The sequence below is a fragment of the Trichechus manatus genome, unplaced genomic scaffold (assembly GCF_000243295.1).
Source record: "Trichechus manatus latirostris isolate Lorelei unplaced genomic scaffold, TriManLat1.0 scaffold00011, whole genome shotgun sequence".
NCBI classification, from domain to species: domain Eukaryota; kingdom Metazoa; phylum Chordata; class Mammalia; order Sirenia; family Trichechidae; genus Trichechus; species Trichechus manatus.
Window position 1 is genome coordinate 21,448,541 of NW_004443947.1, and position 13,833 is coordinate 21,462,373.

The 13,833-nt window shown below is 43.5% G+C and overlaps 1 protein-coding gene across 1 annotated transcript in view; it reads left to right on the forward strand.

Moving 5' to 3' along the window:
• The window catches only part of ATP10B (ATPase phospholipid transporting 10B (putative)), a 117,437-nt gene that overhangs the window by 75,492 nt on the left and 28,112 nt on the right, over positions 1-13,833 (forward strand). The window contains exons 12-14 of the mRNA XM_004371237.2: positions 2,720-2,829; positions 4,758-4,884; positions 8,350-8,534. Of these exons, the coding sequence (XP_004371294.1) occupies positions 2,720-2,829; positions 4,758-4,884; positions 8,350-8,534 (422 nt within the window). The remainder of the gene's footprint in view (positions 1-2,719; positions 2,830-4,757; positions 4,885-8,349; positions 8,535-13,833) is intronic.

The window sequence follows — 13,833 nt, forward strand, 5'->3', positions numbered from 1 at the left end:
CCTAGAGATGCCTCAGAAGAAAGGCCTGGTGGTCTACTTCCAAAAAATCATCCAATGAAAACCCTTTAGAGCACAGTTCTACTCTGACACACATGGGGTCACCATGAGTCAGAATCGATTCCACACAACTTTTTTTTTTTTTTTTTTTTTTTGAGAACACACTGTGGTCCTAACTCCTTTTCCAGGGGAGAGAAGCCAGCTGGGACCCAGAGAAGGTAGTAACTTAAGATAGCTTACACAGCTAACTGGTGGTAGATCCCGGGTCCAGGTATTCTGAATTCCAATTCAGAGCCTTGCCATGCTGCCAGAATTCTAAGCCAGGCTCAGTTCACTCTGGGAAGCCTCAGATGTCCCTCTTATCATCCTTTTCCCCAGCCTCCCCAAAATGGATTTTCATAAACTTGCACTGAGCCAGAAAAATGTTCCAAAGTTCCTACATATCAGTATCCAATTTTGGAGCATCATGAATTAGTGTGCAGCCATTTTCTGATTGCTAACAAGGAGATGACAGTTATGGAGCTATGATTCTCCCAGGATAGTAGATTCTAGCCAAACTTTAGAATTGCCCAGGCAGCCCTGTGCCTCCTGCATTATCAGCTGTGGATCAGGGCCAAGCAGTTCATGGGGATTGATTTGTGTTCAGAATGGGAAGGGAGCTAATTAGGCCTCTTCATCCCCAGACTCTGGCAGACGAGTGAATTCAGTGCTTCTGAGTCAAGGGAGCCATGGCGCTCTCTCCCTGGGCAGCAGCCATCCAAGCTGTCCTGGAGATGTCTATTTGTTCCTCACCAGGTTCCAAACTGGAGTAGAGATACTTCCAGTAAAAGAAACATATCTAATGTTATTATAAGAATTAAGAACCAAGCTTTGAAAACGAGAGAAAAATAATGCCAGGCTTAATATATTTACTGGGTTTGAACATTCAACTTGACTCTGAGGTTCCTGGCAGCCCGAGCAAAAAGGTAAACTTAAATGCTCGTGAGTAGAATACGAGGGGTTTAATCTCAAGAACTGGTGGCTGTTGGGAATAAAATATGGAAAATAGTGCTTAATATGCCAGCAAAATAGGAGGTACCAGCAAAATAGGAGCACCTGAAAAATAAGAAAACAATCTTTCAAAGAATTTTTATTCTGTATAAAAACAGCCTTAGAGTAGTATGATGGGGAAACTCAGAGCTTTGTTGGACTTCCTTATACTTACTGGATTCATTTCCTAAGGCTGCTGTAACAAAGTGCCACAAACTGGGTGGCTAATAAGGACAGAGATTTATTGTGTCACAGTTCTGGAGGCTAGGAGTTCAAAATCAGGACTTCAACCATGTTGATCCTTCTCAGGGCTCTGAGGAAGAATCCATTCCATGCCTCTCTTCTAGCTTCTGGTGATGGCCAGCAATCGTGAGCGTTCCTTCTCACTCTGATTTCTGCCTCTGACTTCATATGGCTGTCTTACCTCTGTGTCTGTGTCTCTTCTCCTCTTTTATATAAAGACACCAGTCATATTGGATTAGGACCCACCATACTCCAGTATTACCTCATGTTAATTTGACTGACAACATCTGCAAAGACCCTATATCCAAACAACGTCACAGGTACAAGGGGTGAGGACTTCAACATATCTTTTTGGGAGACAGAAGTCAATCCATAACACTTATTTTATTGTTAAGGATTGCATTTTAGATTTTGCATTACATGGAGGAACGGGTGAAGTACACAAAATCTGTTCACTGCTTAAGGCCCAAAAGACCTCATTCCATCCCTGCTTGAGAAGGATTTTAAATTATTTTCAAGTTCAGCTTTACAAAGTGCTGTGATTGCTTAATGATGTCTGTGATATAGGTGAGAGAAGCAATGAGTGGCATCAGTCTTGCTCCATACCAGCCAATCAAGCTTAAAATTCTTATTACTTGATACATAGAAGTACTGGAATTTCAAGAGAAACAGACAATTTTTTCTAAAAGAAACATATTATGTAGGACTTCATAAAGGGGACTTTGAACAACATAATAAAGTATTTTTCACACTAGATTTAAGGAAATGCAAAAAAAAATTTTTTTTCTCCTGAGGCTATTTCTTGTATAGAAAGAAAACCTAACTCAGCAAACCCAATGCGGTAAAGAACTTAGCTAGTAAGATCCAAGTCTGTAGCTATTTGGGGACCTAACTTGGTACAAGGACTGAGGTAGATGACGACAGAGAGGAGACGATGGATAGCATTTCCAAGACTTAGGGAACAGTTTCCTGTTGGCCCTCCAGGGCTAAGCTGGCTGCATAGAAAGCACCTAGACAATTTAATAAAGATTCGGACTTCAGGCCCTGCCCTGGGAGGTTCAGATCCAGCAGGGCTGGAATTGGACCTGGTAATCTCTGCTATTGAAGTTTCCCAGGTGATTCTGATGAAAGCAGGTTTTTGGGAACACCACCTTAGACCACCTACCTTCCTTAAATAGGACTTTTCTCAGCCAGGTTTTTGATAATAGGATATAGCGAGCAGTCAACTTAAGGCCTTCTGGGTTTCTCCTGGGCTCCTCCTGGACTCCTCCTCCCCTTCCAGGGCATCCTCACAGCCAGGGAAGCTTTTTTGTGTCTCTGGGGTGGGTTGTATGGGAATTCCTTCTCCCTGAAAGTATTTGCAGTCATCTGAGGAGATTCCAGGGTGTTGAAGACAGGAATCCCCAAGCACTTCTATGTGACCTCATGGGGGACAATGACTATTTGACAGTGACTGACAGTAATGTGGAAAAGAAGCTGAGGAAAATCCAAGCCAGGACCCAGAAGCATCTAGATTTGTACGCAAGAGACGGCCTGCGCACACTGTGCATCGCCAAGAAGGTAAGAACAGGTTTCTCCAAGAATGCTTTGAATATCATTAAATGACTGAGAGTAGGCATCCCTGCTTCTGCCCTTTCTTTTTCTATTTTTTTTTCTCCGAAAGACCTTTGATGTTTGTTATAATATTTTCAAGATTAGCTATTCTGAGTTACCACCCAGATCCATGCCCTCAGTAATTGTGCTGAGGCAGAAATCTGAATGGTAAGGTTGCATTTCAATGGAGTTATCTGTCATTTCCTGCTTCTTACTGTATATGTAATAGGTAACCCATAACTCATAAAATGTCTTTTTTAATGTTACATTTTTGCCTTCATAGTATCCTTTTAAAAATTACATTATTTGCCGAGATTTAAAAATTGAGGGGCTTTTATGTGATCGCATAAAAATCCAGATTTCTTGTTTCTCTTGGAAATTTGGAGGATCTGGCAAACTGGGCCTCTATTCTCAAGTAGCAACAATCAGCTTGAGCCGTGTAGCAGCTGATCCCTAATGAGGAATATGTTTTGTTGTGTTCTGCAGTTAGCCACAGTCTCTACCACTCCCTATCATATTGCCCTGCTATAATCATTTAGATTGCCCGTCTTACGCCCTGCATGCCTTTGACTTTGCAGCCCTTGCAAGGCAGGCATGCAAAGAGGGCTATGAATCACAGAGCAGGGGCATCTAATGAAGTGCCTAAAATCTGGTAGAGGATCTAAGATGGACATACATTTCTAGATAGCTAGAAGTGGTTTCTCCTTCATAAATCCTCAGGGCTCTTCATCTCTTGTATGGTACTTAGTGCAGTCTAGAATTTAAAGTTTACAGCCAGACCTACCTGGTTATAAACCCAAGTCTCACCACTAATCAGATGTGTGACCTTGGGCAAGTTTTTTCATCTCTCTGAGATTTAGATTTTCTTATCTAAAGAACAATGTTAGTGCTCCCTACCTCATATAGTTGTCATGGAGATTAAGTGAGGTAACATGTACAGTGCCTGGCACAGTGATGAGTGGTCCCTACTCTATAAATTACCACTTTCAATGTCCCATTGCAGTTATTTGTACACATTTCACCTCCCCTGATAGACTGTGAATTCTTCAATGGCAAAGCCTACTTATGTCCCCCTGGCTGTTCCCTATAATGCTACACACAGAGGGACACTCAACAAATATTTGATGTCTAGACCAAAGGATCATTCTTGCTATGAGAGATGGTTAAGCATATGATGCCATCAGAGGGGTCTAAAGGTACTGTGAGACTCCAAGGGAGGAAGATATGGCCTCTTGTTGGGTTCTTCCAGTTATTGGGCACCTCCACCTGCATGACACCATGCCCAGTGGAGTGGTCTACCAGACTATGCAAGATCTGGCTGCTGCCTACCTTTCCAGCCTCATTGCCAGCCTCTCTACTCCTTACTCTCTATCCTTCAGCCTACTGGTATGTTCAAGGAACAAAGGGAAAGCCAAGTTCATGGCTGCTTCACCGCCTTTGCACTTGCTTTTCCTTCTGTCCATAGAAGGGACCTGAGCATCCAAATGAAAGTATCCCTCCCACAGCTATCCCTCCACCCTGTCACACTTTCATATCACCCTTTTTATTTACTTGATAGGACTCCTATTCTTTTATTTAGTTGGATAATGTCTCTCGCCCTCCACCAGGATATAAGCCCAGGCATGCAGGGACCCTGCCTGTCTTGATCACTGCTGCATCTCCAGTGCCCAGACCATGGTAGGGGACTCAACAGATGTCTTGTGATAATGGAACACAAAGATCAATCCTTCACTGAGTCATGCATTCTAAAAGAAAAAGCATTGAGGAGAAAGCCCATCTAATTGTGTAGTGAAGCTCAAACAGGCCCGTAGGAGGCCCAGAAGAGGAGGGCAGGAGGGACGGATTCTGCCTCCAGACGCACCCAGGGTTTTGATTGAGCCTTTTGCTGTCCGTAGGTGGTAAGCGAAGAGGACTTCCAGCGGTGGGCCAGTTTGCGGCGTCAGGCGGAGGCAGCCCTCGATAACCGAGAGGAGCTTCTAATGGAGACGGCTCAGCATCTGGAAAATCGACTCACCTTGCTTGGTAGCTAAAAATAAGTCATCATTAAATAAAAAAGTGAATGCTGCAAGTTGGAAAGGGAGTTCTTGACCCCGATTCTGACACAGCTGGGAATGTGTCTCAATTAGAAGGCTTCCCAGGGGTGCCCTTCCAGGTATTTGGCACAAAATGGGTGCTCCAAACCCAACACAGACTTCACACACAGCTCCCCAAGGGTGCCCCGGGAACATTCCAGCACACCCTGCTGGCAGATGCCAATGATGTTGGCTCCTTCTCCAACTACAGCACACGCCTTCATTCATTTAAATGTTTGCGGAGCACCTACTGTGTGCCAAGTAGCACGCTAGATATTGAGGCTACAACAGAGAACAAGAGCCCCTTCCATCCCAGAGCCTAGAGTTCAGTGACATAACTAGATGATTAAACAAGGGATTTGAACAGAGGGTGATAGGGGTAGGCTGAAAGGTGTACCAGATGGGGTGGGAGCACAAAGTAGGAGGCACCAGCCTTGCCCGGCCTGGGGAGACCTAGGAAGGTCAGGAACTGAAAGGGAAAGAAGGAGAGTGTTCCAGGCAGAGGGGAGGGCACAAGCAAAGGACTGGAGGTGAGCAAGCATGGGCCAGCTGGACGCTCAAAGAGATCTGCTGTGGCTGGACCAGAGTGTGGGGTCATGATGGGAGGTGACAGAGGTCAGCAGGGCTCAGATTAGGAAGGACCAGGTAAATCATATGCTAAGCGTCTGAAGAGGAAAAGAGCATGAAAGCAGGGACAGATCTGTGCTTTACAAAAATTACTCTGGCTGCTGCTGTGTAGAAGTTAGATTGGTGATAAAAAGGGAACATGAGAAGCACAGAGCCCACCAGTTAAGAGACATGGTTGTATTTCTGTTGGAGGAAAAGGATTGCCAAGTGGAAAGAGGGAGGCTTTATTTGTCAGGATTAATCTCCTCACACCTCAGGAACAAGATCTAGGTAAGGCAAGGCCCAAATAGCATGCAGTGGCCATTTGGCAAAAGGCCTTCTTTCATGTCAGAAGGCAATGCTGAGCTGGGGATGAGGGGCAAGTCCTGGCCCTGTCGTGACCTGGCTGGGAGTCCAGGGATACATCCCTGTACCCCTCTGAGCCTTAGTTTATCCTCTGGATAAATTACACTCCTCTAAGCTGACCAGGGAGCCCTGGTGGTGCAGTGATTAAGAGCTCTGCTGCTAACCAAAAGATGGGCAGTTCGAATCCACCAGCCACTCCTTGGAAACCCTATGGGGCAGTTCTACTCTGTCCTACAGGGTCGCTATGAGTCAGAATTGACAATGACAATGGGTTTGGTTTTTGGTTAAGCTGAACAGGCAGTAGTGCAAGGCAAAAGACCCAAGGATGCTGTAAAAATGATGGTGGTGCCTTTACATACTAAAAGGAAGCAACGAGATTTAGTAGTGTAAGTGGCAACCTGTTGGTGTTGTTAGCTGTTGGCCCCAACTCAAAACGACCCCGTGCACAACAGAATGAAATACTGCCTGGTCCTGCACTATTCCCCTGATCGGTTGTGGATCAGACAATGTTGTGATCAATCAGATTTTCATTGGCTGATTTCAGAAGTAGATTTCCAGGCCTTTCTTCCTAGTTCATCTTAGACTGGAAGCTCTGCTGAAACCTGATCAGCCTCATAGCAACACACAAGTTTCCGCTGACAGACAGGTGGTAGCTGTGCATGAGGTGTATTGGCTGGGAATCGAACCTGGGGCTCCCTCGTAGAAGGCAAGAATTCTATCACTGAACCACCAGTGCTTCATAGGTGGCAAGCTGGGGTAGAAAAGTTTGCTCCCCACCGCGTTTGGTCTTTTGTTTCCTGTGTTTTGGCTGCTGAGGCCTTTGCTTGCTGCCTCATAAAGCCCCCTTTAAAGATAACCACAAGAACTTATTTTAACGAGGACCAGAGGTGGCTAGACCAGACTATTCTATCCACCACAGGAGGCCCGGGCACGTCGTTCCGTTAGCGGTGCCTGGCCCTCCTCTGCCCTCATGGAGGAGGCTTTTGTTCTGCACAGACCCTGGTCTCAGTCAGTGAGAAGTGTTCATCAGCTCATTGTGCATGAAAGAGAACGAACGTGTCAAAACCTGCAGGCTTCCCCTCTCTGGGAATGGCTTTCACAACCTTCCAGTTTCATTTTCTCTTTCACACAAATAAATGTGTTTTTCTTCTTCTCTTCTTCACTCTGCCTCACTTTAATATAAATCAGCTTCAGAATCTCACCTTCCAGGCTAACCCTTGGAGGGAAAGATGATGATGGAGCCATCACTTTTCATGGGGCTGTTTACCTGCACGTTTGGACCTGAATGACAAAACAGGGAGATTTTCAGAAGAGAGAGGTTATTTTTCTTTCCTCAATGCAGCTTGGTAAGGAGAGGCCTGGGGCTGGGAAGAAATTTCATCTTGCCACTAAGAAACTGCCATACCATTTAAAAAAAGCTGCATTGTATTCACATGAAGCCCCTTACTATGAAATTTTTTTTAATATGCATCACGCGTAACTGCTTTGCCAACCTATTGTCACTCTGGATTATAAAAAGAAATGAAATGCCTTGCTCCTTCCCAGAGTGAAATAAGTAGACATTAGTCTGTGATCTGAAATGAATCTCAATTTAAATAGTTTTATTTTTTCTTATTCATTTAGCAACTTTGCAATACTTGGGTATATATTCATCAGGGTTGGTGCAAAGATTGAGATCATTCAAAAAATTAAGGAATCTGCATGTTTGATTCCCTCCAAGATTATCACCAAAAACGTGAATACCTATTAATTCTGCTATAGAACAGATGCAGAGCAAAGATTTTGATCTCTCCACTTTTTTCGCTTCCTATTGCTGCTGTGCCAGTTCAGGCCACCATCTCCTTGGACTCCAACTCAGCCTCCTAATGAGCTGTTCATCTGGAATCTCATCCTGCTTCCTCCAATGTCCAATCCATTTTCTAGAGTAATCTTAAAACTCAAAACTGATTCTGTCACTCTCCAACTTAATACCCTTTAATAGCTTTCTTTGCTTCCAAATAAAATCTAAATCCCTTAATGCCCTGTCAAGACTGTGTGATCTAGCCCTCACCTCCCTCTCTGGCTTTATCTCTCACTCTGCTCTACCTCTGGACCTTCACACATGCTGATCCCACTACCTAGAATTCTCCCTCTTACCCCCCACTTTGCTTGATCTGTCAGGGCTGAGCTTAAATGGTACTTCCTCAGCAAGGCCCTCCCTGACCTTCCAGATGAAGTTCAGGTCTCCTGTAACAAGTTCACACAGCACCCTGACCTTGTCTCATGTAGCTCAGTTATAAAACCTTATTCAATGGAGGGAGTAGGGACCAGCTCTGTCTATTGTACTGTGCTCAGTACAGCCTAGCCCTTGGAAGATATTTAATACACATTGTCTGATTTGCAAGGGCCTTGGGGAAATTAATTTGACCATTAATGTGAGCGCTGCTGTCTTTGATCACTCCAGGAGCCACTGGGATTGAAGACCGGCTGCAGGAAGGAGTTCCAGATACAATTGCTGCTCTGCGGGAGGCTGGTATCCAGATCTGGGTCTTGACTGGAGATAAGCAGGAGACAGCAATCAATATCGCCTATTCCTGCAGACTGTTAGATCAGACTGACACAGTTTACACCATTAATACAGAGAATCAGGTGAGGCCGAACTAGGGACCAGATGTCCAAGTACAGAGCTGCCCCTGGGCCAATAGGGGATAGGCTCATTGGTGGGATTTAGGGACACACAGAAAGCACCCCTTCCCCAAAATATCACTGAACATTAGAGCTGGGAGGGCCCTAGAAGTCATCTAGTCCAATATCCTCCATCTCATCTCATAATGTTTGACTAGTTTCTTTTTATTCTAGCACGATTTAGTAGAAAGTTTTGCCTCTACCAAATTCCACTCTTGGTCCCATCTTCCCATGTCACAGATGAGGAAACTGAAAACCACTAGGACTAATTTATTTGCACAAGGTCCCCCTGCTAGTTTCTGCTACACAGAGCTAAGTCTAGGACTCTGTTCTCCTACTGGCCCAGGGCTTTTTGCATTACTCCTCACTGATGGCTCACAGAACCTCAATTGTCAGTTTCTTACTACTTTGGATTAATGCACCCATTGAAAATGCCCCAATTAAATTGAAATCATTCTGAGTTAAAAATTTCAGCTCCGCTTTGTGTGTCAAATTGGCCTGCCACAGAGTAGAAACCTGAAGATAACAATACCCGAAACCAGTGTGTTTGGATGGGATGGGAGAGAGAAAGAGATATGAAAAATTTTAAAACTACAATTTTCCATCAGAGCAGATTGTAGGTGGCAGAGATCAATATTTGGAGAGAGGGCTGTGTAAAGTCTGAAGAAGCATATTTAAAGTTATAATAAGATTTTGTATTTAAGGGGAAAAACCTACTTTTACAAGGTAAGCTGCAGAAAAGTAAAGTTCCACCATCTTCTTGGCTGATGAGTATGGGAAGTAAGCATTGAGATGTATGCTCCTATGCTAAGCATTCGACAGCTAGTTCAAACCCACCCTACCTCAGAAGACAAGCCTGGTGATCTGCTTCTAAAATCACAGCCTTGAAAACCCTATGGAGCAGTTCTACTCTGCACACGCTGAGTGCCATGAGTCATTGACTCGATGACAACCAACAACATCAAAAGGGAGCAAGGATTAGACTAGAGTAGGATATTAACAAGGAAAGCACTGTATCGGGGGGTTGGGAAGAGTACCTGGAGACCTAGGGCATACCATGGGGAAAGGATAGGGAAGAGGAAGATGGGGAAGGGCAACACAGCAAAGGAGGCAGGGAGGACACTGGAGTATACATTTATCGAGGTTAGTCCCTTTTCTCTTTCACAGTTTTGCCTGAGGCTGATCTGGATCTAGAATAGAAGCTTGGGGAGATTTATGTTTGGTTTTTATTCCATGAAGCAACTACATACACATATTTTTAAAATAAGAAAAAGGCAGTTTATACTATGAACAGTGCCTAAGACCCTTTAGATGAATTGGAAAAATCATCTACTTTCTATTCAGATGCACAGATTATGCTATGATTAGATTAAACCTCAATGAATTTTCAAAATGAAAATAATCTCAGAGAAATCTTTGACTTAGGAAAGAAGCATCTGCAACTTGCTTGAGTGTTCGTTCATTGTAATAGTGTTGACGTCTGCCTGCCCCAAGTGAAATGGAAATGCAGTTTGCAGTGCTCATTTCATTCCAGGTGATTCCTTAAGTAGGACACCTGTAAACTTGTGAGTCAGCCCACCCAGGAGGATGGAATGGCTTCTCTCGGTTCTGTTCAGTGTGATGCCTTCCTGTCAGAAGCTGAAGAGGGTCATTGATTAATTAGCCAAAGCCTCCTAACGAACAGCTCTCTTAAAGCTATCTAGGACCCTCCAAGATGGTGCCTGAACACTAGGCCCTGCCCACACCCCTGGACGCACTAAACTGCTGGATAATTTTTTTTCATCCCCGTGCCTGGGAATAAGCAGTAAGTGCATAAATATGTTAAGCCAGAGAGTGGGGTAATCCATTCTAAATCTTAGGTTTATTTAAACCCCAGTTTAATGTAATTGTGTCTTCAATGGATGTCTTCTCCAAGGGTTTTAGTTTGCCTAATTCACTATTAATTGATTTAGGGCTACTGTCTCTTTGTTATGCCTCTTAAAGCTAAAATCAAGTTATGGGACCTATCTAGACCTCAGAGTTCTCATCCATAAAATGAGGGGATTGCTACCCCATCACTGGAAGCGCTGATCTGTCAAGCAATTTTAGAAGGGACTATAGTAAGGGAGCCCTGGTCGCATAGTGGTTAAGAGCTATGGCTGTTAACCAAAAGGTCAGCAGTTTGAATCCACCAGCTGCTCCTTGGAAATCTAGGGGGCAGTTCTACTCTGTCCTATAGGGTTGCTATGAGTTGGAATCAACTTGACAGCAATGGGTTTCTTGTTTGTTTGTTTTTTGTGGTTTATAGTATTAGAAAGGAAATAATAGTAACAACTATTATTATTGTTATTATTTTTAACAACATATGTTGTTGTTGTTAGTGGCCCCTGACTCATGGTGACCCCATATACCATGGAACAAAATGCTGCCTGGTCCTGCACCATCCCCATGACTGTTAGCAGATTGGACTGTTGTGATTCACAGGATTTTCATCAGCTGATTTTTGGAAGTAGGTCTCCGGCCTTTCTTCCTAGTCTATATTAGTTTGGAAGCTCTGCCGAAACCTGTTCAACATCAGAGCAACACATAAGCCTCCACAGATGGACGGGTGGTGGCTGCCCATGAGGTGCATTAACTGAGAATCAAACCCGGCTCTCCCCTATGAAAGGCAAGAATTCTACCACTGAACCACCACAGCTGCTTCTTAACAACATATATAGAAGGATTAATACAGATACCACACTTCACTGAACTTTATTCTCCTCATCTGTAAAATAGGAATTAAAAATATTTACTTCACAGTCGATTGGGAGGATTAAATAAGATCATAGAAGAAAACTACTTACTTAGCACGGTACCTGTCTTACCCATCTATTGTGCATAACAAATTACCCCAAAACTTGGTAGCTAAAAACAACAGACATTTATTACCCCACAGTTTCTAAGGGTCAGGAGTCCAGGAGCCGCTTAGCTAGATGCCTCTGCTCAAGGTATCTCTTAAGGTTGGAATCAAGCTGTTGCCCAGGGTTTAGGGCTCATGTGAAGGCTCAACTGGTTGAGTCAGTGGGGGATGGGGAGTGCTGCTTCCAGGCTCACCCACATGATTGTTGGTAGGAGGCCTCAGTTCTCTACCATGTGGGCCTCTCCACAGGGTCTGCTTCACAACATGGCAGCTGGCTTCCCCCAGGGTGAGCCACTCAAGAGAGAGTGAGAAAGAGTCCCCAATCAGAAGTCATGGTTTTTTTTAATAATCTAATCCTGGAGGTGACATCCCATAACTTCTGCCAAATTCTCTTCATTAGGAAGCAGTTACTAAGTCCAGCTCACACTCAAGGGAAGGGGGTTACACAAGGGCATGAATACCAGAAGATAAGGATCATTAAGAACCATCTTATAGGTTGCCCACCACAGTACCTGCCATACTAAATGTTAGATGAATGGTAACTATTGAGATTATTACTTAGAAAATTTGAAAATAAGTAAATTCAGAGATTTTTTTAAGCTTACACCTCCAATTACTTGCTGCAGTCATATATTGGAGAAATTTATATCATTTGTGCTGACCTCAACTTCCAGCAAGGACCATCGTGATCTCCTTCCCAGAGAAGCGCCTTCAGTGGTTACCACTCACTCCTGGAACCACTCCCTGTGGCCCCTCCCGGTTCTGTGCACACTCTGCTGCCAGCAACAGTCAGTTCAGCATCCCTTGAAAGAAGACTCAGGAATAATGAATGGCAGTTCTATCCACTCCAAAAGAAATTATTCCACCAATTCCTAGCAACCCCTAGATCAATGTTCTCCAAACCTGTCATTTCAGAACTACCTTCATAAGTTTGTGGAGCCCTGATGGCACAGTGGTTAAGTGCTACAGCTGCTAACCAAAAGGTTAGCAGTTTGAAACCACCAGCCACTCCTTGAAAACCCTATGGGGCAGTTCTGTTCTGTCCTATAGGGTCACTGTGGGTCAGAATCAACTTGACAGCAACAGGTTTGGTTTGTTTTTTTTTTCACAATTTTTGCCAAAATTCACATATGACCTGTATTTTTTATTTAATGGTTTCTTTTAAACTGATTCACTTTTAACATTATTTAATTTATCTTAAAAAGAAATTTTCAGCACTTCAGTAAACAAAAAACCACCATCCCTTGCTATGGATAAAAGAACACTGTAAAATGAAGACTATGTGAACAAAATAATACTATTAACATTGATAATATTGTTGCCTGCCACAACCTTCTCTATCTTGATTAAAAAGTGATGTTCATAGAAGTTAAAAAGGTATTAAGGTAGATTTATAACCAAAATCTGACTTTATTTTTGGTATAATCAAATGTAATGGAAGAGAATTGATAAAAGCAGTAACTTCCTCACTATGTTTCAAGGTTAACACTGGGAAAAATCAGTAAGAAGTTTCTTTCAATCAATAAGACTTCCATATTCATTGTCAGTTCGAACCAATACAACCAACATATTCATATCATGATTCTCAGCACCCTTCATGGAATAACCAGTTGCCATTGCATCGATTCTGAGTCATAGTGACCCCACGTGTGTCAGAGTAGAACTGTGCTCCATAGGGTTTTCAGTGGCTGATTTTTCATAACTAGATCACCAGGCTTTTCTTCCAAGGCACTTCTGGGTGGACTCGAACCTACAAACTTTCAGTTAGCAGCTGAGGGTGTTAACTGCACAACCCAGGGACTCAGTCAATGGCTAGACACACGATCAATGTATTTTTTTTAATTTTATCTATTTTTTTGTTGTTGAGAATATACACAGCAAAACTTACACCAATTCAGTACTTTCTACATGTACCATTTAGTGACATTGATTACATTCTTTGAGTTGTGCTGTCATTCTCACTTTCCTTTTCTGAGGTGTTCTTCCCCCATTCACATAAACTTACTGCCCCCTAAGGTTCCTATCTAAACTTTCAAGTTGCTCTTGCAAATTTGATCCCATACAGATAGTTCTTAAAAGAGCATAATGTCTACTCGACTGGTCTCATCCCTTCGGGAGCAAGGGAGAATGAATAGAATAGGATACAAGGAAAAGATTAGTCCGAAGGACTAATGGACCACAGCTACCAAGGCCTCCACCAGACTGAATCCAGTACAGCTAGATGGTGCCCGGCTACCGCCACTGACTGCTCTGACCAGGATCACAACAGAGGGCTCTGGACAGAGCTGGAGAAGGATGTAGAACAAAATTCTAACTCACAAAAATAAAGACCAGATTTACTGGCCTAAAGGAGACTGGAGAAACCCCAAGAGTATGGCCCCC